This window comes from Pelodiscus sinensis, chromosome 1 (assembly GCF_049634645.1).
Source record: "Pelodiscus sinensis isolate JC-2024 chromosome 1, ASM4963464v1, whole genome shotgun sequence".
Lineage (NCBI taxonomy): Eukaryota > Metazoa > Chordata > Testudines > Trionychidae > Pelodiscus > Pelodiscus sinensis.
This window is the reverse complement of record NC_134711.1, coordinates 326,009,573-326,036,534: the sequence shown is the minus strand read 5'-3', so window position 1 is coordinate 326,036,534 and position 26,962 is coordinate 326,009,573. Positions and strand designations below refer to the sequence as shown.

At 46.9% G+C, this 26,962-nt stretch overlaps 1 protein-coding gene across 7 annotated transcripts in view; it reads right to left on the bottom strand.

The window, feature by feature from the left end:
- STIM1 (stromal interaction molecule 1) overlaps nucleotides 1-26,962 on the bottom strand; it is a 187,900-nt gene that overhangs the window by 57,752 nt on the left and 103,186 nt on the right. For all 7 annotated transcript variants that reach the window (XM_075919691.1, XM_075919693.1, XM_075919692.1 and 4 more), the window contains 3 exons: nucleotides 25,487-25,601; nucleotides 19,377-19,488; nucleotides 13,886-14,001 (listed from right to left, as the gene is read on the bottom strand). In XM_075919691.1, coding sequence (XP_075775806.1) covers nucleotides 13,886-14,001; nucleotides 19,377-19,488; nucleotides 25,487-25,601 — 343 coding nt within the window. The remainder of the gene's footprint in view (nucleotides 1-13,885; nucleotides 14,002-19,376; nucleotides 19,489-25,486; nucleotides 25,602-26,962) is intronic.

Here is a 26,962-nt window from a genome sequence, read left to right as displayed (position 1 = left end):
TCTTCCACGTTGCTCCTTTTGTGCTCTCACTCGCACAAGATGCTGTTTTCACTCTCGGGGTACTTAATCCCAAAGAAAACCATTACTGTTAGTCAAAATTCAACATGTATCCTGAGTAACAGAGAAGTGGCAACACAAGCTACAACAAACCCTATGTGCTTTTTTGGCGATTCCGCTCACAAGATCAGATATTACACAGTTGACGGAAGGGAGCCCTTTGGGGACTGAAAATTTCTTCCTGATTTAAAGAAACAAGATCAGCAAGGCTCACACTGTCAGCTACTGATTCAGTACCTCTAAGTGGAGCACTCTACACATTCACACAAAATGTTACAGCATGTCCACTTTCTGGGATTAAATCAAACCTAAAAAATGGGCTTCTGTGCTCGTGTGTCAGTTTCCATTCTTCCATCAGTTGCTAGATTTCTCAAGTGGCTGGTAAAATGCCCAGTTCCAAATGATTGCAATGGTTTAACTGCACTAACGCTGTCATCTGTTCTTAGTTCTTGATAACCAGATACCAAGTGCCAGACTCTCAACAACTTTAATCCATGTCCTTATGGAGAGGAAACAGCAAATGTGGCTTTAGGCAACCATTATGGTCTCTGATCCCCAAAGCTGCTAAGGAGCGGATAGGCACTTGGAATAATTTAAAGCAGTCTCCAGACTTCTCTAATTTTTGCTCATTGGTAAACAGTGCCTTTGGGGGTGCTAAAGGTGAAAGAAAGATCGCTGGTGGGAGAGCAGCCTGTTCTTCTGACAGGGTACTGGGGAGGTCGGTGTGAAGCTGGTTAAACCAGCTCTCTGCCAGCCAGGGACTTTTGTCAGGTGAATGCTTAACTGAGCTACTAGGGTAGTGTTGTGGACGCTTTGCTAGTTTTACTGCTGGGGGGATTCTGTACCACTAAGCAAGTGCAGAATTAGTGTTCCCTGAAGATTTGTCCCTCCCCCCCGCAAGAATAAAGTATGCAGAAGGGAAGCTGCGAGAGGAGTTACACTGCAGTTACACCTTTCATCCATCCAAGGCTGATGTGGTGCCAGAAGAGGGCCAGCCACAGAGAGGGAGGGGCAGACTCTGCTTCCCTCACAGTGCCCTGCCTGCAGGGCCACCTGGGAAGGCAGGGGATATGGAGGGGATAGGGCAGGGAGGAAGGGGCTCAGAAGGGCTAGTGGGATGACAGCATGAGCAATCGGCTGAATAGGAGTTGGGGTACAGGGACACAAGGAGGCGAGGGAGAAGAGTGGCTGAGTAAGGGTGCAGGGACACCTGGAGGCACAGGTAGACATGCTTGACTGAATGAGAGAGGCTGGGGTCAGCCCGAGTCTGAATGGGGGAGGCTCCCCAACTCTCTAACAATCCTTCCCACCCAAAAAAGTCTTCCATTCTTCTCCCACCCACACCTAAAACCACTTCAGGTTCACTGCCAGGCAGTTACTTCCCTTTCCCTCAGCTCCTCCGTTACCCAACTCCCCCAAGCCTTTACACTGCTTCTGGGGGACCCGGGAAATACATTCTGCATTATAGCTTAAATGGATGATTACTCCAAGTTTTGTATTAATATGCCTTACACGCAATCTATTTGTCAAAAACATTTACTGAATCTTTTGTGTTGTCTCTGCTGTTACAGGCACACTTGCAAACAGGTATTTTGAAATAAGCTACCAAAAAAATCACTAAAACAAGTGTGATTACAGTCTGTTATAGTGGTAAGTAAAATACACAGCATTTGAAAAAAACTCTGCTCAGATTTTTAATTTTTGGCATAGAATTCCCCCAGGAGTACAGGTTGGAACAGGCACAGCACGACGAATTTGGACCTGCAAGTGCATGTTCAAGAGCCTGGCTCACTCCTGCTACACTTCAGTAACTTTCTGAAATTGGCTTCAATATTCACAGAGGGATGAAGCTGAATCACATCCCGGCACTCTGAGCAACTTGGCTGCATTCATCAGCAGGAAGTTCAGGGGTTAATTAGCTCTATGTTCTAGGGATGTTAACCTGATGTTACTTTAGTAATTGAGTAGTCGATAAAAATTCTATCGACTACTTAATTACTCGCTAGGGGCAGGCAGCCCCTCTCAGTCCCAGCTCACACTGGGACCAAACCCTGCTGTGGCTCTGCAATTACAAAGGCAGAAGGAGCCAGGCAGCCTGGCCCCCGGATCCTACAGCGTTTTAAATTGCAGAGCCACAATGGGGTTTCGTCCCCAACCCAGCATGGGCAGGGACTGAGCCAGGCTGCCTGCCTGCCTGGCTCCTAAATTTAGTAAGAGCTAGGTGGGCAGGCAGTCCAGCTCAGTCCCTGCTCACGCCAAGTCGGGGACCAACCCCCACTGAGGCTCTGCAATTTAAAACTCTGTAAGAGCCCAGGGTGGGGGGCAAGCTGCCTGGCTTCTACTGACTTTGAAATTGCAGAGTTGCAGTGGGGTTTGGTCCCCGACTCAGCGCGAGCAGGGACGTGCCTGGGACCCCCTGCAGACAGAGGCTGCTGCCAGAGCAGCCTCCCCTGCCCCTCTCCCACTGCTGTCTCTGATAGAGGTGGGAGAGGGAGCGGGGAAGTGAAGACAGTGCTAGGGGGAACTGGCTTTTAAGCTGGCTCCCCCAGCACCGGCTCCTGCTCCCCCCCCCTCTGCTGCCTCCAATATAGAGGCAGCAGGGGGAAGGGAATGCGAGTAGCCAACTAATCGACTGCTCTCTTACATCCCTACTGTGTTCTTCATTTGTAATAGAGCCATTATTCTTCTTGCTTTCTTTTGCAACAGCATCACAAATGCTCGGTACATAAACACACTGAAGTAAAGCACAAAGTAATCAGCAGAGAGAGGGGCAACCTAGGCTAGTGAGTGGGCTGCATAAGTGGCCTTCCATCCCAGTGGGTGGCAAGGCTGTTGTAACATGACAGTCTCCCAGGAGGGGGTAGTTTTGCTAACTGCACTCGCTGTGACGAAGTGGGGATTGCATCCACCTTGTTCACTTGTTATGTTGCATGTGATTTCTACTGTCCCGTACTGTTCTATAGTAAGTCTATAGGAGTGCGCCTCAGTTGCCCTGGGCACTGCACCAGTGCCTGGATGAGGTGGGAGTTTTGGGTGTGACTCTCACTGCGGGGAAGCCGCCCTAGTCTGCCCCAGCCCAGCACATACATAATGGCCAAGGCTCTCTTGTAACCTGACCCTAGGTGGGGGATGCGATCAGGTTACACCCTTTTGCAGGGTGAGGCTGGATAAAGGAGGAGGAGGGGTTGCCTGCAGGGCTGGGTCCGGTCACTGAGTGCCTGAGTTAGTTTTTAGGATGCAGGGGCGGGGCCCGGACTCTGGGCCCCCCTCACCCTAAGATGGATTGTATTTACTGCTCCTGGTTCCTGTGCGAATAAGTCTGTTCTAACCTGTATCCCTGTGAACTAATAAACCTTCTGTTCTACCTGTTGGCTGAGAGTCACATCTGGCTTCGGATGGGGGTGCAGGGCCTGGGGACTGCCCACCCCTGTGGTGACACTTGTGTACCAAGCATTTACCAACTGAACCATAGCAGTGCTTTGACTGGATACAGAGGGGGCGTGCAGCTCTCACGCACCTTGGTGTCATTTCAGTGATACTGGTAGGAAAAAAACTGACAGACAAAAACCTGCAGAATCTGGCAACCTTGTGCGTGGGCAACGGTAAACAAACACGCAGAACCCCAATGGGCTGCATGCAGCCCTCAAGCCGCAGGTTGCCCACCGCTGAATCAGAGGGTTTCAACTACACACTAGACCAGCAGTTCCCAACCTTTTCCAGATGGGGACCCATTTTGACAATTCAGGAAGAGTTGGTGACCCAGGGCAATACAAAAATGTGTGAATGGCTCCTTAAGAGCCACCTGGGGAGACACCTGGGGACCCTTTTTGAAATGTAATGGTGACCCATAGGTTGGGAAACCCTGCACTAGACAAAGTCTGGCTCTGTTTCAAAACTGACAAACTATAGATGAGGTTAACCCATTCTCCATAAAAACCCAAGCTATAGAAATCATCTCTTACAAATAAAAAAGGACTGGGGCATTTCTAACAGCAATTTTAGAGAGACTTGTATAAGAAGTAACAACAAAAAAATAAGGACATGTGCACTGAATGCTAGACTGGCTGCTTAATTCAGAAGTGATTTAGTGCAGCAGAGAAACACACAACTCACAGGAAGAGCCCTGCACGGATACAAAAATGTGTATCCGCATCCGAGCCACAATAATCCGCAAAAAATAGCTGCAGATACCCACGGATTCATCACCATGCAGCAGTGACACAGGACTCTGACAAACCCCCAAACACTGTCCACTTCTACCCAGAGACCTGCTTCCCTTCCCTTCCCTTCCCTTCCCTTCCATATCTCTTCACCATTCTGGGTAGCAAGCTTACAATCCTGGGTCCATATGTGTACTGGGCCCGCGTGTGGAGTTTACCTCCTCTGTCCAAGCTAGCTGGGAACTACGACTCCCAGAATGCCCAACAGGCTATCCCCTCTGCTGCATGACAGAGCGCTAAAAAGAGAATACCTGTGGATTTGCAGGGCTCTACTCACAGGAACATAGGAACTGCTACACCAGACCAGTTCAGGTGGTGCAGTATCCTCAAAATTAGTCCAAGGCAGGCTTCCCTAATGTAGACGTGCTATCTCGATTGAGAGCCCCAGGAAGCACTGGGGAGGAATAACTTAGAATGGCCCTGGTGAGGGGCTATTTTGAAATAGCAGCAGTGGAGCGTCTACACACGCCTTATTTTGGAATAGACATTATTCCTCGTAGAATGAGGTTTACAGATTTCGGAATAAGCCGTCCGTTATTTTGAAATAATGGAATGGCTGTGTAGATGCTCGCATTGTTATTTCAAAATAACGCTAGTTATCTCAAAATAATGGTGCAGTCTAGACTCACCCCTACTGTCTAATCTAAACCTCCCTTGGTGCAATTTAAGCCCACTGCTTCTTGTCCTATCCTCAGAGGATAAGGAAGAATATTTTTCACCTTCCTTCTTGTAAATAGACACTGAAAATACTGACACCCCTATTAATCAAAAACCCGAACAACTGAAGCCCCCCACCTTCAACCAAGCAAAAACACTACCACAAATCTCAGAAACAAATCAAACATTTAAAAAAAGGGGGGGGGGGACTGGGGCTCCTGCTCACTATGCTCACCAACTCCCCTCTCTCTCAAGAGAGAAAAAATTAGTATTTTTTTAAAAGAATCCCAATCAGAGTTTTACCCCAGAAAAGATGTGTGTGAGAATCCATAAAGTCCATTAGGGACTCTGCTACTTCTGTGGAAGATACAGGGTTATTACCATATTGGGTGGCAGTATAAAACCTGAAGAGAGACTGATATTATGAGTGCATGTAACAGGAGCAACCCAATTCATCTTCTCTCTGCGACCCAACATTCTAGATACATACCTCTACCATGACCTCTCTTATTCATTTCCTCCACAGGCTAAAATTATAACATACCAACCCGTGCATGTGAGAATAGGGCATCATAACACAGACCTTACTATTTTACCTCTCCCTTGGTTACTGTTACTTTCATAGTTACTGTTTCTGCAAAGGCACTTCAAGTTGCAGTTGCTGTCATGAACTCTGACAGAATAATATAATAAAGCTAATGGATCTGTAAGCTAAGGAGTCATTTATAGGATTATCAATGGGGCTCAGCTCAGCACTGCTGTTCAGTGTAGGTGCAGGTAATCTAAACACTACTCACTTGAGTGTAAATATTTAAAGTGGACGGCACATCTGGGAGCGATAATTTGTTATTTGGTTAATAAATTGTATTGCTTTAGGCAAATAATTGCCCACTAGCCATCAAACTACTTGTCATATATACTTTAATTATTACAGGAAAAGATAGGTGCGTTGAAATTTATATCAAAGGAAATCTAGATTTGGTCCAGCCCCAGATAGACAACACTAATGGAATAAAAAACAGTCATCCTGTGGCACCTAAGAGAGACTAACAAATTGTGTGTGTGTGTGTGTGTGTGTGTGTGTGTGTGTGTGTGTGTGTGTGTGTGTGTGTAGATACACAAACACACCTAAGAGAGACTAACAAATTGTGTGTGTGTGTGTGTGTGTGTGTAGATACACAAACACACACACTCTCTCACTCATGGGCTTTCGTGGGCAAAATGAAGAAGTGAGGTGTGTGTGTGTGTGTGAAGCGGGTTGGTTGGTTGGTTGGTCTATATGGTGCCAGAAAGACTCGTTTTCAAAGTCACAGACTAACATGGCGACCCCGCAAACTCGCAGACTTATGGAATAAATATTTAATATAAAGAAAAAATATCAGGCCGCTCTGAAACTAACAAACATTCTGGCGTGCAATATTCTGTTTAAAAACCTGCCCTTTTATGGATACGCTGCTATTTTCACTGGCACAGGCAATTGCCTTTCTGTTCAGCCAGTTATTCAATTTAGGCTTGATTTGGAATGGTGATGGCCACCTTCTGGGAATTATTCATCCCCTAGGAGAGTCCCTGGGTGCTGAGAGCAGCAACAGAACAACAGACCACTGTCATCCTGGTGCACAGCCATCTAAAGTGCTGTATCTCCATTAATAATCTGCTGTAAGAGGAAACAAATCCCAATAACAGAACGTTATCACGAGGTCTCGGGCTGTGACCTTTGCCTCGTCCCGTATGTCCTATCTCAGATGCTGTCACTGCTGCCGGTCTGGAAGCTGAGCACTCTCAGAAATGACTTCTCTCCTGTGGCATCTGCTCTGCCAGCCCTAGCAGATCACCAAGGTAGCATAAGAATTGGCATGGCAGGCGGCTGTGAGGCTTACCTGGCGACCTAGTAGAGCTTACGTATTTTTGAATCAGTGTGACCTGAATGACCCAAGATCCCAATCTGCCCTAGCAAATGACCCAGAGAAACTTTTATTCAAATAAATATCTTAAGATTTCACAAGCTTTGCACGGTCAGGCTTAATTGTACTTGGATGGGCAACTTCCAAAGAAAACCTAGGGCTGGTGATTCAGTAGGTTGCACTCTTCTCTCAAGTCAGGTCTGACTAGGGATGTTAGCGTGTAGTCATTTACATGATTAATCAACAAGCTTGGGCTTACCCGTTAATCCTAACTACATGCAAATACTGCTGCATCAGAGGCAGCAAGTGGGGGGAGAAGAGGCAGGAGCTGGTGCCCGTCCTGCAGAGCCATCTGCTCTCTCCCCGGGGAGGCAGCAGTGCGGGGTGGCAAGTGGGAGCCAGCGCTCGGGGGAAGCCAGCTTAAAAGTCGGCTCCTCCCAAGCAGCAGCTCCCACGGAGCAGCCTGCCTCTCTCCCACCTGCACTGCTGCCTCTGACAGGTACACCACAGGAAGCCCGCTATCAAGCCAGCTGCCCGCAGAAACTGGCTTCTGTGGAGCTGCCTACCCTCACCCCTCCTGCCTCCCACAGAGGCAGCAACTCAGGAGTGGGGGGAGAAGGGAAAGGTGGGAGCTTAAAAGCCAGCTCCACCTGAGCACCAGTTCCCGCAGAGCTGCCTGTGAAAGAGGCAGCAGCACAAAGGGTGAAGGGACAGGCAGTACACAGAGAAAACCGGCTTTCAAGCACTGGCTCCCACTGGCCCCCCTGCATGTAAACATGTAAGTGCTGAAAAATTCAGCAGTTACATGTTTACAAAAATAAACATTTACTAACCTCCCTAGTTCTGACCTATGGCATCATGCGGTACAACGGGCAAATCATTGTAGGACACCACCTGCATCCAGTTTAACTGCTTGTGGGGACTGAAAACCTTATGGCTTTTCTCACAAGAGCAAATGTTAATACTGGTGTCCTAGCTAAAATCTTCACTAGGTAGCCCTGAATTCCCAATAGAACTTCACTTACATATGGAAACCTTTACCACCTAGAAAGCCTCTGGATCAGAGACCATATTCAGCAGGCAAGACACAGAGGTCACTAAAGAAAATGAGGTCTTCAGCCACTGTAGTTATCCACCTCAACAGCAGCTGGAGTGACTCCCAAGTGTGAGAAATGTTTTTAGATCCTTAGGGAAGAAAGATGCAGCGTACCAGATAGCTCACGAGGTGATCACAGCTCTCTGACAATGTTCTGTTCCCTTCACAATAACTCGTCAAGAAACAAGGTGAAGTATTTTATAAATTCATCAACAAATTGTCTTCTCTATGTCACATTGGATATGAGACCAAGCAAGCAGATCACACCATACTCTGTTGAGCACTCCAAAAATTATTCTTTCTGGTATAGTATCTGCTTCATACACAGGCTATGAGAACCTGCAGCCAAACTGATCCTTAAACCAACTGCATCCATGTAAACCCCAAAGGGGTTTGCCACATTTGGGCTACTTTATGGTACATTCCTCTTCCTCATTTTTCAACACTTCAATTAAGTACGGACCATGCTTCTGCAACAGGGACAATGGGGATGTTATGATTAACAGACATGTTGTATCATATATAGTCACTGTATACAAACAGAGTTAAATTGTAGAATTACAGAGGATAAAGACTGATCAGTAATTCGAAGTGATAATTATGTACTAGGCTGAGATCTATATGATTTTAGCTTAGCCACACTAGGACAAATGCTTAAGAAATGCTTGATACAAGTAAGTGCCCAAAGAATGACTAGGTCACAAGATTATGGGAAAAGATGCACCAATGGGTGATACTGTGGAAAACGAACAGTACATTTTTCCTTATAAGATAAGATGCTTGCTGCAGGAAAGCCTGGTGATTTGCGGAATCGCTATTCACAGTTCCAGATATTCATGGGGGTCTCCTGGCCTGGCCTGGAGGGTGAGGTGGTGGCAGCTGAGAGCCACGGTGAGTTCCCTGTGGCTTCTGGCCCCACAGCGATTTCAAGAGCTGCAGCTCCCAGTACTTGCACATTTTGCCATTTGGGGTGGTGCCAGGAACTCATCCACTGTGAATGGCGAGGGTTTCCCGTAATCACATTTTTCTAACATGCCCTAACCCAGGGCTGAGCAAAAGATGATCTGCAGGCCGGATCCAGCCTGCGAGAGACTTAGTTGGCTCCCTGCCTATCCTGCCCCCACTCGGCACTCAGTGAAGCCAGCTGCAGGACCATGTGTGTGTTTCTGAACTCTTGAGAGCCTGGAGAGAGGGGAGACAGGCTCCTCATGCTGCCCCCGCTCCCAGTAGCTCCCACTGGCTAGTTTCTCCAGTGGAGCAGAATCCATGGTGCTGTGCTATAACATTACTCAGTTCACTTTAAATAAAAGGCTACACATACAGCATGTCGAGTTCAGTCGTCATAAAATCCCAAGGATCTGCCAGTGGTAACCATGCAGGACAAGCCACAGGTGACCAGGTGTTTGCTGGAGCCTCTGATTTCATCGTTTCATTAGAATCACAGGGTTAGAAAGAACCAGCAGGGTCAGCTAGTCTAACCCCCTGCCAAGATGCAGCATCTGGTGTGTCAAACCATTCAAGACAGCTGGCTACCTGGCCTTCTTTTGAAAATCTCCAGAGAAGAAAATCCCACTACCTCCCAAGGCCTGTTCCTTTGTCCTACTGTTCTTACAGTTAGGAAGTTTTCCCTCAGATTTATTCTAAATCTGCTCTGCTGTAGTGTGAACCCATTGCCTCTTGCCCCATTCTCAGGAGAAAGAGAGAACCTTCCTCCATTGTTTATGGCAACCTTTCAAAAAGACTGCTATCATGTCCCCCCTATAAGCGCCTCTTTCCCAAACTAAATGTACCCCGTCCCTTCGGCCTTTGCTCAGAGGGCTACATTCCATCCCTTGGATCATCTTTGTCACTCACCTCTGGATCCTTTCCAGTTTATCTACACCCTTGGCATAGACTGGTGACCAAAACTGGATACAGTACCCCAGGGGAGGCCTAACCAGAGCCAAGCAGAGCAGTACAATCACCTCTCGTGACTTAGGGCTTGTCTGCACTACTGCTTAAGTTAATGTAACTTATGTCACTACAGGATGTGAAAAAGTTCCCCTCCCTTCAAAGCCATGCAAGTTACGTCGAAGTAAAGTGGCATCCACGCTGCTATGTCGATGGCAGAGGCTCTCCCACCAGCATAGCTTCTGTCTCTCATTGAGGTGCTGTAACCGTGCCAATGGGAGAGCACTCTCCTTTCAGCACAGCACACCAGCTGACGTGCTACAGAGGCACAGGCGCATCAGGGCAGACTAGCCCTAAGAAAAACTTCTGGCATCCAAGACTGGAAAAGTCCAGCCCAGTATGTTCTGCCTTAATGAGCAAACACTGTACCATCCTGGTTGAAATCCCCACTCCACGACCGTGGCATTATCTACTATTTTGATGGATTTGGCCTTCTGGGACATCAAGCTTTTCTAATCCAGACTGTAGCTTTTCCAGTCCTCCTAAATTCTGGCATGGTCCCAAGCAACTACAATGTCGAGAATGTCTTCAGTGAGTGTTTCCCTTCTCCTTCCTGCCACATAGGAGCAAACACTAGTTTTTCGTCATCCAAAAGAATGAAAGTGAGGCTGCCAAAGCACGCCAGCCTGAACAAAGAGGTGGGTTTTGCATGGAGCCCAGAATGGGGTCAGATTACTCATCCTTCACTCTTCTGGCAGCAAGTTCCATCAGCTTGTTCCAACTCCTGGGCGAGAGCTGCCTCCTGCGCCCACGAGCCTCGTCCTATTGGTTAGCAGTTTCACACAGCCAGGGGGATGTAGCTGTCCAGGGAGGCCACATTTTTCTGACCAACTCAAAGGAAACTTGGCGCATAATAGTAATTCATCTGAATTCACTAAATCTAGCTGCGGGTAAACCCCACTTCACAATTGTAGTGGCCAAGCACTTCCTGAAACATAGCTAGTCATGGATGTCTGTTCAAACCCTGCCACTTTGCAATTCTTCGGGGATTGATTCCAGATAACCAGTGCCCTATAGAAAATCAACCTGGAACAGTCCATTAGTTAACCAGGTTTTATCCGTTATATCAGCTGTTAATCATTTCCCAGGTATTGCATCCATCCATTCCGCTTGTGACAAACCCACACCATAAGTTCTGTACAGAGACATGCTGACCTCAGGCTGTTCAAATACTGCAATCATCGCATTCAGTGATGTTTGTACAGCAGTCTGAGCGACAAAAGGGCTCAGCATTATAATGCTAGTATGGCTGCTGTAGCAGAATGGAGTATCACAAATGAGGTAATGCTAATGGTTGCATTAACAGAGAAGAATAATGTACCAATCACTTTGTGTGATGGAAGGTGTTTTTAAGTGCATTCTCATAACACTCAAATGTTGTCAGTTATCTCCAATTCAGAGACAGGGAAAGAGAGACAGAGATTAACATGTTCAAGCACAGATCTTAAATTCTTGTCTCTTGTCTCTGGAAATTCAACTGGAGGACTCCCTGTGTCCAGTCCTCTGCTCTAACCATTAGTCTGCAAAGCCATGGACCACTCTCAAACATTTCAACCTTAGGATATAAACTCAGTAGAAATAAAGAAAGCAGAATTTACTCAAAATACGAATTTTTAGATTTTGGGAGCAGAACTCGCTATTCTGCTAATTGTACAAGAGAGACATATCAGCTCAAATTATCTGTTTGAACCGGTCAGTTTAAACCTCCTCCAGCAGGGAAACATGGTCACTTTAGGTAGCAAACCTCAAGTTAGCCGATTTCTGGGCAGGCAGGGCTTGCACTATGGCAGGGGTGTGGAACCTAAGGCATCTGCCCCCTGGCTTTCCTGAATCTAGCCCCCAAGACATAGGACTCCCCTCACAGCACTGGGGAGTCCGCGCTGGCGTGCCAGCCCTCCGCCATTCCTTCACAGCTCTGTAGCACACACTGGCTCTCCCCCTTCCCCCGTGGCTCTGCTGCGTGAGGGGAATGTGGGAACTGTCTCCTCCTCCTCAGTTCGGGTGGCCATGTCAATGAGGTCTGGTTAGTTTTTTTTTTCTTTTTGCACTTGTGTGGCCCTTGACTGATTTTTCTGTGGGTCAGTGGCCCCGACCCAAAAAAGATTCCCCACCCCTGTACTACAGCAACTCTCACTGAAGACCTGTCACAGACGGATTGAAAAGAGAAGGCTGGCTGCATTGGTAGAGCCCTGCCTACCCGCAGATAGTGAAGCCGATAGCTGTGAACGGCTCTCCTTCCCTTTCTGGCAGGGATGCCAGGCTGCAGATGGGGAGCACGGGTGCCAGTTGCAGGCCCCTGCATGCAGGGAAAGAACGCAACAAGCTCTGTCCTAAACCTTCCTGCAGGAAGGCCTAAGTGTGGGCCCTGCTCAGGCCCCCTACCACTCTGCCTGGTGAGCACTGACTTGTGGAACCCCAAGTCCCCGCTGCCCCTTACTCCTAGTCCCTGCTTTCACGCTGCCTGCCTCTTTCCTGCCCCCTTCTCATTCATTATGCTACCTCCCCCACTGCCAACGGTTTGCTGTGCGGAGGCAAGTACAATCCAGATCACGGATTGCAGATCGGATGATGAGTTGAGCCTGACGGATGCAGATTCCCCACTTTTGTATCTGAGCAGGGCTCTACACATTAGCACTCTGATGTTATCGTTTGGTCTCAGAGAGTGAGGCTTTACCTCATGCCAAGAGGGCCAAGGGTCATGGACCCCACAAAGAGAGGGCAGAGACAAAGCTTACACTGGGAAGTAAGACTGGACCATCAAGCTCTAACTTCTCACTGGAACGTACAAAAGGGTACATGAGGAAGACAACCAGCATGTAATGGGTTAAAAAGAAACAGGGCTAATGTAAGCAGCACAGAGCAATAGATAGGTATGTAATGAAAGGGAGAAGACGAATAAAAGAGAAAACACTCTTATTTTGGGTTTGTACAGCGCCATGCAAAATGGAATCTAGTCACCATGGGGTCTCCTTTAGGGATATGTCTATAGGGCAACTAAACACCCATGGTTCGCCTGTGCCAGCTACATGTTCAGGTCCAGGCTAGAGCCTGAGCTCTGGGACTCCACAAGTGGGTGGGTGGTGGTCCCGGAACGCAGGGTCCAACCCAAAGCCTGAACATTTCTGCAATTCTACAGCCCCATAGCCTGAGCCCCTGGAGCCCAAGTCAGCCACCACAGGCCAGCGGAAGCATTGAATTGCAGGGCAGATGTACTACAGTGCTACCCAGAAGTAAATAAAATAAATAGTGAGAAAGGGAAAATAAATACAAAAAGGAAAACAAAATGGAAGAAAGGTGAAGAGGAAGATTTAACAAGTACAATGCACATCAACCAGATTTGCTCTACACGTATTCATTCAAAATGACTGCAAAACAGCCACCATGGCTGAGGTTTGGAATACAGGTCCAGATCCCCACACACCAATAGTTGGTATCGCTTCACAAGAACTCAGTTCCTAGGTTTCATTTAGTCTAAAATGTCTTCTCAACTAGTCTGCACTGCTGTTGGCCTCATCCAGAATCAGGCTGCTTTGCCGACCCCCGCCCCATGACAACACAATCAGTCATGCAAGGATACGTGGCAGCTCCATTCCAAAACAGAGAAAATAAGAGATTTACCCAGAGATGCAGCTCTCAGATGCAGACCTGAGAATTCTGCAATGTGATCTCAACTCCTGTTGCACTGAATAAGAGGTGCTGCCCACAGAGACTGCAGGTCCAGCATCCATGGCTTCATTTCCATTACAGCCAGTGTCCAATTTGATCAACATGCAGGATCGCATACTGGGACCTGGAGTCTTCAGGGCCATACCTCCACAGCTAATATGCTGGCAGCTCGATTCTGCTTCCATTTCAATCAAGCTATAAGCAAGTTACCTAAGTGACTTTTGGTAGAGAACAGTTTGTTTTCAGCTATACTAGGTTCATCCTGGATGCTGTCTCTGGCATGAGCAGATTCCTTCCACCCTTCTCTAATGAGCCAGCTCTGCAGCATTACTCACAGAGAGGAGGTCCGAACAACACGGTGTCCAGGGCTTTCAGCTGCAGCTTCTGCCTGTGGCTCCGATCAGTCATTTTCAGCACAGTTCCCATCATGGTGGCATTGTTTATCGCTAACCTTCAGGACAGAAAGAGCAAACTGTCACATTTCAATCTGGAAATGACAATGGCAGAAGAATACGTGATCCCGAGCTCAAGGAGGAGAAATGCAACGAACAGGACCAAGGCACTGTCCTCTCCGGTACCAAGGCAAGTGGAAGACCCTTAGAGAACTCAAAATTCAGCCTTTGAAGAAGGCCGGATACTGAAAAACAGCTTCCTTGACAATCAGGTGGGCATTAGCACAAGAGTCAGTAAGAGACAAATACCATTTTCTTTCAGTTCACACAAGCAACTTCTTCCTTATATATACACCCGTATTTCTGTAACTTCCACTCCAATTCACCTGATGAAGTGAGTTTCACACACAAAAGCTTATGCCCTACTAAATCTGTTAATCTCTAAGGGTGTGTCTAGACTACAGGGTTTTGTCGACAAACGTGGACTTTTGTCGACAAAACTATACCTGCGTCTACACGGTCGCTGAGTTCTGTCGACATAACATTGACAGAACTCGGCAGTTTTGTCAATGGCTGTAAACCTCATTCTACGAGGAATAATGCCTTTTGTTGACAGAGTTCTGTCGACAGAAGGCGTTATTGCATCTACACTGTCCTTTGCTTTGTCGACAGAACTGGATGTAGTCTAGACGCTCTTTGTCAACAGAAGCTTTGTCGACAGTATCTGTCAACAAAACTTCTGTCGACAAAAGCCGGTAGTCTAGACGTACCCTAAAGAGCCACAGGACTCCTCATTGTTTCTGGAACTCAAAGGAATTTTTCCCTCAGCTCCACCCACATCTGTTTGACCACATTATCGATCAGATCCACCAGCTGCTCCCTCAGATCCATACAGATGGCAACTGGCACCTTATCCTTTGCACAGCCAACACAGGAGAGATCTCCCAGATGGGAGAAAGCTGATCAGGTCAGCACAACTTGGCTCTGGAGTAAAACAAGCATTGCTGCAGAAGAGTGGTTGTTAACGGTTCTAAATCCTGCTGGAAAGGGATAACAAGTGGAGTTCCTCAAGGGTCTGTTTTGGGACCCATACTGTTCAATATCTTCATCAATGATGTAGATATTGGGATAGAGAGTACGCTTATTAAGTTTGCAGATGATACCAAACTGGGTGGGGTTGCGACTTCTTTGGAGGATAGGGACATAATTCAGAATGACCTTAGCAAGTTAGAGAAATGGTCGGAGGTAAACAGGATGAGGTTTAATAGAGAGAAATGCAAAGTGCTCCACTTAGGAAGGAACAATCAGTTCCATACATACAAGATGGGAAGCGACTGTCTAGGAAGGAGCATGGCAGAAAGGGATCTAGGGGTCATAGTGGACCACAAGTTGAATATGAGTCAACAGTGTGATGCTGTTGCAAAAAAAGCAAATATGATTCTAGGTTGTATTAACAGGTGTGTTGTAAGCAAAACTCGTGAAGTCATTCTGCCGCTCTACTCTGCACTAGTTAGGCCTCAGCTGGAGTACTGTGTCCAGTTCTGGGCGCCACATTTCAAGAAAGATGTGGAGAAATTGGAAAGGGTACAGAGAAGAGCGACAAGAATGATTAAAGGTTTAGAGAACATGACCTATGAAGCCAGGCTTCATGAACTGGGCTTGTTTAGTTTGGAAAAAAGAAGATTAAGGGGGGACATGATAGCGGCTTTCAAATATCTAAAAGGGTGTCACAAGGAGGAAGGAGAAAATTTGTTCCTCTTGGTTTCTGAGGACAGGACAAGGAGTAATGGGCTTAAAGTGCAGCAGGGGAGGTTTAGATTGGACATTAGGAAAAAATTCCTAACTGTCAGGGTGGTCAAATATTGGAATAAATTGCCAAGGGAGGTGGTGGAATCTCCCTCTCTGGAGATATTTAAGAACAGGTTAGATAGACATCTGTCAGGGATGGTGTAGACGGAGCTTGATCCTGCCTTGAGGGCAGGGGGCTGGACTCGATGACCTCTCGAGGTCCCTTCCAGTCCTATGATTCTATGATTATTACCATTTACAACACCCTCTCCCCACCCTGCCTACAAGCCCCTTGTTAGCAAGAATAATCTTGGACCTTTCAGTCTGCTAGCCCCACTCCTAATTCAGCAGCAAGTGTTTCTGCTGAGCAGCGTGAGATCCCTCAGCTCTTATTATTTGTATTACTAGAGTATCTAAGGGCCCCACCCAAAACCAGGGCGTAGGAACTTAATGAATGGCAATACTGGGTTAGACAAATGGTCCATGTAACCAAGCATCCTGTCTGCTGACAGCGGCCAATGCTTCAGGGGGAATGAACAGAACAGGTAAAAGAGTGACTCATCCCCTGCTGTTCTCTCCGTTTCTCACGAACAAGGGCACAGGACAGTGGTTCCCAAACTTTTTAACATCACACCCCCTTTTTGATTTTTGGAAACCCTCCCGTCCCGTCCCCCCATAGCAGCAAAACTTGTTGAATAACAACAACCACAACAACAAAAAAAGGAACTGACTAGGAACAAAATACAAAAATAGCAGCAAAACTTAGGGGGAGGGGGAGGGGGAGGGGGATGGTCTGGGTCACCTCTTCCCCCCCCCCCCCCCCCCCCCCCGGAATTTCTTCACACACCCCCAGTTTGGGAAGAGTATGGGGAAGCATCCCTGACCACCTCAGCTAATTACCCCGATGGGCCTATCCTGCATGAACTAATCTAGATCTTTCTGGAACACAGTTATGGTTTTGGCCTTCACAACATCCCCAGGCAATGCATTGCACAGACTGACTGGGCATTGTGTGAAGGAGTTCTTCCTTTTGTTTGTTTTAAACCTGCTGCCTATTCAAGTCATTTGATGATGCCTTGTTTTTAAGTTAAGGACTAAACAACAGCGCCTGATACTTTTTCTCCACACAAATCAAGATGTTGTAGGCCTCTCCCATTCCCTCCTTAGTCGTCTCTTTTCCAAGCTGAAAAGTCCCAGAGTCTGTCATCTCTCCTCATATGGACGCTGTTCCATATCCCTGATCATTGTTGTTGCCCTTTTCCAGTTCTAATGAGTCTTTTTTGAGATAGTGGTGGTTAGAACTGCATGCAGTATTCAAGGTGCTGGCACACCAGGGATTTATATGGTGGAATTACAACATTTGCTCTCTTATCTCTCTCCCAATGTTCCTAATATTCTGTTAATGTTTTTGACTGCTGCTGCACACAGACTGGATGTTTCAGAGATCTATTCACAATGCCTCCAAGATCTCTTTCTTGGGTGGGAATAGCTAATTTAGATCCCATCATGTGTATAGTTTGGTATAGTATGTTTAGCAGGGGTGAGGAACATCAGTCTGGATGCAGTCCTTGGCTTGTCTGGATCCAGCTTCCAAAGCTCAGGGCCCCCCGCATTGGGGAACCCACGCTGGCGCTCCAGCCCTCCCTCCCCACACTGCTGCTCCCGCAGGGGTTGGAGTACACAAAATCTACTAGGCTGGGCCCTATAGGCAAAGTGTGCGAGGGGAATGTGTGGCATGTCTTTCTCCTTCTCAGCCTGGGGCCGCAGCAAGGGTTTTTTTCCGCTTCTCACTTGTGTACGGCCCCCAACTGATTTTTCTGTGGGCGAGTGGTCCCCGCCCAAAAAGGGTTCCTACCTCTGATGTAGAGTTTGGATGCTTTCCAATGTGCATTGCTTTGCATTTATCAACACTGAATTTTATCCACCATTTTGAACCCTTTGTAATGCTTCACAGTCTGCTTTGGACGTATTTATCTTGAGTAATTTTGTATCATGTACAAGTTTTGCCACCTCCTTGTTTGGCGTCTTTTCCAGATCATTTATTAATATGAGGGGCACCAATATTTACTTCTTTCCATTTGGAAAACTAACGGTTTATTGCTGTCCTTTGCTTCCTATCTTTTAACCAATTCAGATCCCTGAATGGATATTCCCTCTTTTCCTAGGATGCCTAATTTGCTTAAAAGCCTTTGGTGAGGGCAGAATTGTACTAAGCATGGTATATGCACATAAGAGATAGGCCCTCCCCACGGACCTTACCCTCTGCACAGACAAGTCAGATAAAGGGCAACAGAAAGGAAGGCTTATCCACACTTTAAGATGGGGAACTGAGACAAGCAAGATCTAGGTAATTGCCCCAGGTCACAGATGGAGTCTGCAAGGGAGCCAAGAACTGACCCACATCTGATTGGCCAAATTCAGGCTTTAACCAGTAGGTCATTCTTCCCCTATAGTGGAGTCAGGTCCTGTTGGCTGCATTAGAGAGAGATTAAATCTGCTTCAGGGCAGTGTCTCCCGTGGGGTAAAGCATAACCTTTTCCCCGCAGGTTCTTTCCCTCCTGAAACTCCTTCGAGAGCAGTGGTCTCCAATTTCTATATGCCCCAGAACACTTTCTGAATTTAAGGGCAACCCAAGATCTACCCTGCCCCTTCCCTAAAGCTCTGCCCTGCTCACTCCATCCCTCACTTTTAACAGGCTGGGGCAATGGGTTGCAGTGCAGGGTGCTGGCTCTGAGAGAGGGGGTCATGGATGGGGCAGGAAGCTGGGTGCAGGAGGGGGTTCAAAGTGCAGAATGTATGGGGGACTGGCTCTATGAAGAGGCTCAGGGCTGGAGTTTGGGGTGCAGGAAGAGGTTTGGGGCACTAACTCTGAGGGGGGCTCAGGGATGGGTTTTGGGGTAGAGAAGTGGGCATGGGATGCAGACTCTTGGAGGGGGTTCAGGCTGATGGAGGAGGTGGTCTGAGGTGCTGGCTGTGGGCGGGGGCTGGCGGGCAGCCTCCCACCAGGAGGCACTTACCGTTGGAAGCTCCCAGTCAGTGGCACAGGGAGAAGATGGCAGGTGGCCTGGACGCACATGTCTCCCACAAGGGAACAAGGGAACAATGCACCCTGTGGCCCCAGGTGTGGAAGACACGTGGCTCTGAACAACACTGCCCCCTCAGCTCCCATTGGACACAGTTCCCCATTCCCAGCCAATGAGAGCTGTGGGGGTGGGGGCAGGGCTTGCAGGGAGGAGCAGTACATCCAGACTCATGCCCCGCCCTCCTCCTCCAAACACAGGAGTCCGTGGGGCCACGCTGGCCACTCCCAAGAACGGGCCAGCAGCATGGGGCTGGGACAAGGAGGAAGCTTGCCAATCACGATCCAATGGGAGACTCTCCAGGACTGACCAGTTGATTGTAATCGACAGGTTGGTGACCACTGCAGAGCTTATCACACTCTTTACCTTCTTCAACTCTCATCCTCTCAGTCATCTCTGAGCAGACGGCTGGTACAAACCCAATGCACCCTGTAAGTCCTCAAAATACGGCTTAACTGATATAGGCCTTGTGCTGAGCCTCTCTGTAGCAGGGGAATTTCAACTGTCAAATATGCGCACTCACACACACACACGTATATAAGCGAGAAGATGAAATCAGCACTAACCTGGGCATGGCGTGGCCACTCAGCTGCAGTTTCCTGAAGGTTTCTTCATACTGTGGCAGTTCTACATAGGTGATTAGCCACTGCACCACCTCATCAACAGTCCAGTTGTACACTGTGAGGGGGGAAAAAAATCAATAGCTGAAACATTGTCTTGTGGTCAGCTGGCAGCACCAACAGGTCTGCTATTTTCATCATACCCAACACCCCAGGACAGAAGCTTTACTTGATGCACCCCTCTTCCTGCTTCCTTCTGTACAGTAAAGATAAAAGCCATGGAGGGTTGTCATAAGACCGCTCATGCCTATAGACAGATTAAGCCCAGCTCTCCTGGACCAGAATAGGGGAGCACACTCTAGCTAATATCAGAGGGCTTGGCTACATCTGAGCTACAAAGGGCTGCTAGTCAGCAGGAGAAAGGACTGAGTCAGGCTGAGCCTGGAAAGGGAAAGCCACACTAGAGTGGAGCTAGTACATGGGGTGGGTCCCTGGAGCAAGAGGCCAGGGGCTCAGGGAAGCAGCCCCGTGGCTGAAGCTAGGAAGTTACCATGAGCTAGAGTGCCAGAGACTCAGAGGAGGGAGGGGGGCTGAAACCTGGTGTCAAGGATAGAGTGAAGTCCGTTTTCTATTTGTTTGATAACCTCTGCTAAAGAAATAAACCTCCTTGACTGAAACTGGAGGAGGCGGCGCATCTTTGGTGCCAGGGAGAAGTGAGCTTGGTGACAAGAGTTTAAGGCAACAGCTAAAAGCTATATAAGGAGTGCTGGGATGCACCAGACAAGTCTATCTTCCTCCACCCCTGGAAACCTAGAGCAAATCTGGCAGCATTGCACACACACAAGTCCCCTTAAGTAACTAGATAGAGACCTACAAAATGTCACGTAAGAAATAATTCTACACTGACCAGTGGAAATTGGCTAGGTGACCTTTTTCAGCCTGTAACATCTTTGGTTGGGTGATGATCTTTCATCGTCTCTCCTGAATATAGGACAAGTCTGCTGCAGAAGATTTAGGATAAACAGGTCCCAGGAGACAGTGTCTAAAGATGGTCACCTTTCCCAACAGCTGTCTAAGGCAATAAACCTTATGGAGGGGATTGATTTTACGCCACAATTACAGCACATGGGTAGAGGATGATGACAGTATCAAATATACCAAGAGTGTGAAACAGCTCTTGGCAAAGATCATGTCCAATTTCCTCACTATGTGCATTATAGCACAACCCTACCGCCTAGGCAGCCAGGCCTGTAGCTTTATCTTAGCAACTGGAAGGTGAGAGGCTCTCAAGAGATGCGATACAGAGCTCTCAGGAGACAGATTTAAAATGGGCCGCCAAAGTGATTTGTTGAAAGAAAACGCTGGCACTTCTATAGTACGTTCTTCACCTCCTTCACATGCTTTGGTAGGTTTCTGGAAGGAATAACTTGGGTCCCAACTTTAAAAACCGTGTTGACAATTTTTAGGCACATTCATTTTGAAGGAGTTTAACTTGGGACACAGCTTGATATCAAAAGATTCCAAAACAAATGGAGAGTGGAACATTCTGGCCTACGACATGAGTTGTGTGCATTGCTTTTAATCTTGATTGTATTAAAGCAGAAAGAAGTCAAGCAGCAACACGACCATTAACCAGGCGTGAGTGGAGTTTTCGCTTTACTCTAATATGCCAGTGCAGCCTGCATACAGCATCTGCCTGCTTCATGCAGTGGCATTTAGATAAAACTCAAATAATTCAAACAGGGCCTCTATTTGATGTCGTCACTGATTTAATTGGTTATGACTCTTGTACATTCCGCTTATTGTACATTCTACTAGCCAAGACTTCAAAAGTGACCTCTCACACACACTGTGGTTTTAGCTCTCGTAGCTAGCTACCACAGCCTAATTCACCTCGGGTCTAAAATGGATCTATCACATTGAAGTCAATAGAGTTGGGCTCACTGATGCCAGCGGTAATTTATCCTCCAGCTCCCTAACTTTGAATGGGTAAGTAAGAATGTAAGACCATCTTCCACACCCCTCAGAGGAGAGGAATACTTCTAGCAGGACAGAGGGCCTGACAGAGTGAGATCGCCCTTGTTGACAGAGGCAAGTGTCCGATATAGGCAGCCAGAGGGAAGGGATATAATTTTAATGCAATCCCACGGGATTGTCAGTACAGAGAGATACAAAGCAATACAAACTAAGACAGCAAACCCAACTAGTTTAAGAAATTTCTCTATGGCATTAATATAAATGATATTTGACATGATGGAAGCCAGATTGTGGGCCACAAAACATTTCCTTTACATCTGGCAATTATCAAGCATGAACACACCCAAAGAAATTAGAAATTAAAACCGGATCTTCAGTCACTGGTGTTAAATACCAACACCTTCTAATCTCTCTCAATGAGCGCCAATGCCCATTTAAAACCTCCGCTTAAAAAAAAAAATCAAGACAAAATTGAATGATGATTTGGATGAAAAGAGGCAAGTAAAAAAACTACTTCAATTTACAGCCTTCTTCTCTGCACCTCCTGCCTACGAGGAGAGGAACTGCAGCCTCCAACAGAAGAAAACTGCTAAAAATATGAAACTAAACTTGACCCTGACAGACAGTCTGAACAGAGATCAGAAGTGGCTAGCTCACTACAAAAAGTAATTTTCCACCTCTTGGCATTCTCACCTTCTCATCAACTGTTGGGAGTGGGCCACATCCACCCTAATTGAACTGTCTCGTTAATACAGGTTTTTACATCGTAATGTAACACTCCCATCTTTGCATGCATAAATATCCCTGCCAAACTGAAGTTTCCACTTCATGCATTTGACGGAGTGGGCTCCAGCGCACGAAAGCTTACAGTCAAATAAATGTGTTAGTCTTTAAGGTGCCACAGGACTCCTTGTTTTTGCTAAGAATACTAAATCATAATGCTTACAGTAGAAAGCAGATCCCCACTTGGGCACATACCCAACTGAATTCTTATTGCTTCCAATTCTGTTCTATTTGCCAGAGAGCCTGGAAAATACCTGCCTAACTGGTAATGCTACCCACAGCCATCTGGACCTTTTTTACTTAATTGAAGGCAGTGTCCCTCTGATGGTTGCTACACTGCCAGCTCTGCTCTCTTAGGGAGACATTTTCAGTTGATCATCTGCTTAGAACAGTGGCCGCTGGGTACGTTTCCATGAATTCAAACCCTGGTTTCCTCTGAAGCTGCCTGCTTTACTCTTTCCTTTTAACTAAGACGTGCCCATCTTGTCTTTGTTTTCTTAGAGGAACTAAGCAATAGCCCTGAGTGAACGTCGCTATGGAAGAGTGAACTGTAGTCTATTTTACCTGAATTTCATAGCTAACAGCTGGAGAATCTTTATTTCTAGTGACAATGTAAAAAGCAAAAAAGAACAGTCTGATTTTTAGACCTCAGAGATGGTCTAACTGCAGAGATGACAGTTAGAAAAATAACTTCATCCATAAACCGAACCAATCTGTTCTGGGTGTCAGGTCAACAAGAGATTCCCACCATGCCATTTCAAAGCTCTCTCTCAGGTGAGAACTGCAGCAAGAAAGCACAGCTTCCTTTGTGGGCCTGATTCTACCAGTCTTCCACAACAGATGTACTAAATTCAAAAGACATTCAGGCTCAGAGGGATTAGCCTCTGTATGGGAAGAAAGAATAACCTTGGAAACAAATCATTTCATATTTCATTAACAAAATGAGTCATGAGGAGCCAGAAAAACTGAAGAGATAACTAAGGCTGGTTCAGCAAGGAGAAAAATCAAGTAACAAACATTTTAAGGAAATGCTACTTAAAATGTGTTTCAGGAAAAATAAGAAATCAAAACAACCAAGTAATGGAACGTGAGAGCATCCTGAGGTATGCCAGCACTTAAGAGTGTCTGTATTTAAATTGACATTTAGATACACTTATGCAAAGCCATTTGTAAACAATGATGCAATAGAATAAAATATTTCTACCATCAGGCTTTTCTCGAACACACAAAGGACCAACTGCCCTATAGCATCTTTCTGGCATTTTAAGTGCTGTGGACAAAAACTTGTATACATATTGGTCATCATAGTGTACAGAAAAATAAAACAAATGGGACAGAATAAAAGGGAACCAACCCTTTCAAAAATTATGTTTTGTTTTAAATACCCCGCTTCTGTTCTTCTCTCAAGGAGGAGAGGATGGATGGATGGATGGTTAAGGCTGTTCCAGGTGCTATGGGCAAGATGGTAGAAGGGCATGTATGGACTCAGAGGGAAGGACAGGGAGGAGCATATCTGTGCCATAAATTAGGGATGTTAACTATCGGTTATTTTACTAGTTGAGCAGTCAATGGAATTTCCATTGACTACTCTATCTGATAGAGGCAGTAGGGGGGGAGGGGGGAATCGACTAGTTGACTGACTATCCGATAAGCATTTGTTTATCGGACAGTTGACTAGTCCTTAACATCCTGACCATAAATTACAACCTTTGTCAAGGTACATATTCTGCGACAAGCTGGCTGCATGTGGCACGGTGTATGAATTCTGCAATTGGATTTTCTGAGATGGAATGACAAAATAAAAATGGAGGTTTTGAAGTTATTAAATAACATGTGACACAGTCAGTAGAATGACCCTGTATTTAAATATTAAATTCCACTTATTCTACATTGCCCCCACATTTGCACTGTTGAGGTAATGAAGATTTCTGTATGCACTGAAGCAGGCCAGAAACTGGAACTGCCATTCTGTAGAAAATTCCAGACACACTCTCTCTCATGAACTGCCTTTCATGGGGACAAGATCTCAGTCATGCTACCCAAACCACCAGCCTCCCCGACAATATCTGTGGGTCGTAAGCACGAGAGCTGCTCAGAAACGTTTGCATGCAATCTTTTTGTGGTCAGAAAACGCTAATTTGTCAAAACTGAAATGTTCCCCCGGAATGTGTCAGTTTCAACGACACTTTCAAAAGTAGTGAGGCAGGTTTCCATTGGAAACCGGCCTGCTTTCCTGCCCACTTCCATGGCTCTTCAGCCACCTGGCTGGTGGGTTGCTGGGCTTCCCAGACTGCCAGACTCCCTGCCTCGCGAGCTTCTGGGAAGCGTGGGATACCCAGACTCACCAGCTGCCATGAAGCCTGGGCTCCCAGACTCCTTGTTTGATGAGCTGCTAGATCTTAAGGGGGTGGAAATGGAGTTGGAAGTACTTCAAAATTTTGATGTTTCTCCTAGCAAAACTTCAGAATTCCTGTTGTGCAGGACACTTGGCAATTTTTATGTATCATTTGTTCTAGTTCAGAACAATATTTGTGTGTGTTTCTATCTCTCTCTGATTGGGGAGTCCAGCAGCAGGAAGCCCAACCATGGGGACTGGTGAGCCCCATCCCCCAGGGAGTCCTGGCCAGGTGGGGCAGCAGCGAGGCAGCCAAGGAGCCCCATCCCTGGGGAATCCCTGCCAGGTGGGGGAGAAGCAGGGCCACAGCAACTGGGGAGCTCCATCCCCGGAGAGCTCCAGCCAGCTGGCGGCAGCATGTCAGACCCACATCCCCGAAGCCGCAGCGGCAGTGGGGCTGGAGTAGAGCCAGCCAGAGAGAGGGGAAGTATCTGGGAGACCGGTGGCAGGGGACCTCCCCTGGTCCAGCAAATTGCTTCATTCAGGACAGGTCAGGTCCGGAGGGTACTGAACCAGGGAGGTCCAACCTGTACAGAAACAGCCTTTTGGAATATACTACCTGCTTGTTTTCCAGAAGGTGAACTGGTTTCCAACTTGCTTCTGTGAACACATGCTCTCAAGGATACAATTCTAGGGTTTGTTCAGTCTAATTTGAAAACATCTCAAACAATGAGGCTAACTCTGGGAAAACAATTTCACAGTCTAATAGTCCTGACATTTAGATATTTCAGTGGGGTTCTTCTCAAAGAGCTACTAATTAAGATGCCGAATGTAACTGCAGTGTTTGTATCCACTCAATTTTCTGCTTCAATTGACCACTCCAGATATTTTATTTGGGCTTTCCTTATCCCTCCAGAACACTAAGTCCATGGAAAAAGTAACAGAAGAGGCTAGGACCAGCCATGATTTTTCTGCTGAAAATGCAAACAAAACGATGTCTGTTACATATGAGAATTTTTACCTTCAGATGTTTTCCATGACTTCCACAGATCTTCCACACTGATGAGTTTATCTTCTCCATGGAAGGTGCTGTGTTTGACTGTTGGGTCATGGTAATTTAAGTCTTCCCGCAGGAACTGGGAAAAGCAATGCAAAGGGATTATTCATCAATTCACAGATTTGTTTAATGACTGTTTTGATCATTTAATCATATATCCTGCACAACACAAGCCACAGAAACTAAGCCAGTAATTTTTGCAGCACACACAACTTCCAAGGAAGACTATGGAATCCACATTATTTAATTTTTTTAAGATCAAGTTGAACAAACATCTGCCAGGGATGGTCGAAGTATAATTGGTCCTGCCTCTGCACAGAGGACTGGACAACTTTTCAAGGTCCCTTCCAGCCCTACATTCTATTTCCAGGATTCTATTATGCTTAGAAAAATAGCCAGTCTTGATTTAAAGACTTCACATCTCTTGTTAAGTTGTTCCTGTGGTTAACTGCCCTTACTGATAACATTTACACCTTATTTCTAGGCAATTTGTCAAACTTCAGCTTCCATGCACTAGATCGCATTCAACCTTTTTTGCTAGGTTGAAGAGACCTTTACGATCAGAAATCTCTTCCCCATGTACTTGTTGTCTGTTATCAAGTTATCACTTAAGCTTAAGTCTTTCACTGTAAGGCAGGTTTTCCAGATTTCGAATCGTCTTAACTATTTTCTGAATCCTTTCCAATTTTGCCATCCTTTCTGAAGCACAGACACTCGCACCAGACATATATTCCAGTGATGCTCTTATTGATACTGTATATAGAAGTAATCCTATCTCCCTGCTCTTAAATGTATAAGCAAGGCAAGTTCATGGAACAGTTGCATTAACCCGGATATTTGCTTGGCTGTCTTCCATTGTCTCTAAGTTCCATCTCACAGCATCACATCTTTTAAGTATGCCCCTAATTTTTTTATTCCTACGTGTAAGACGAGGGGTCGGCAATTATTTTTGACTGGGGGCCACTTCAGAAATTTTTGAAGTGGCCCCAGGCCACTCCGGAAGGGGCTGGGCAGGCCATTTCCATGCTTCCTCACTCACAGGCCCTGATTGGTCGGGGGGGGGGAGGGGGAAGAGCACACAAAATCTCCCCCCCCCCCCCGCCCCCGAGAGAACCTCCAGCTGTTCAGAACAGCTGGCGGTTCCCTCTAGGTACTCATGCCCCTGGCGGTGGGAGTAGTCTTCTAGTGCTCCCCCCTGCTGCCCCCAGGTCAATCCAGGCCTGAGGAGGGGAGCACTTGAAGTCTCTCGCTCCCTGCCCCGGCCCTTCAAGGGAGTGTTGCGCTTAGAGTCAACCACTAGCTGAGCAGCAGCTGGTGGTTGACTAAGTGCTGAGCACCTTGCATGGCAGAAGGAGACTTCACTGGCTCCCCCCACCCCAGCAATCAGGGCCTGGAGGCAGGAGGAGTGCGTGAAGTCTCCTCCTGCCCTGCCAGGAGCGC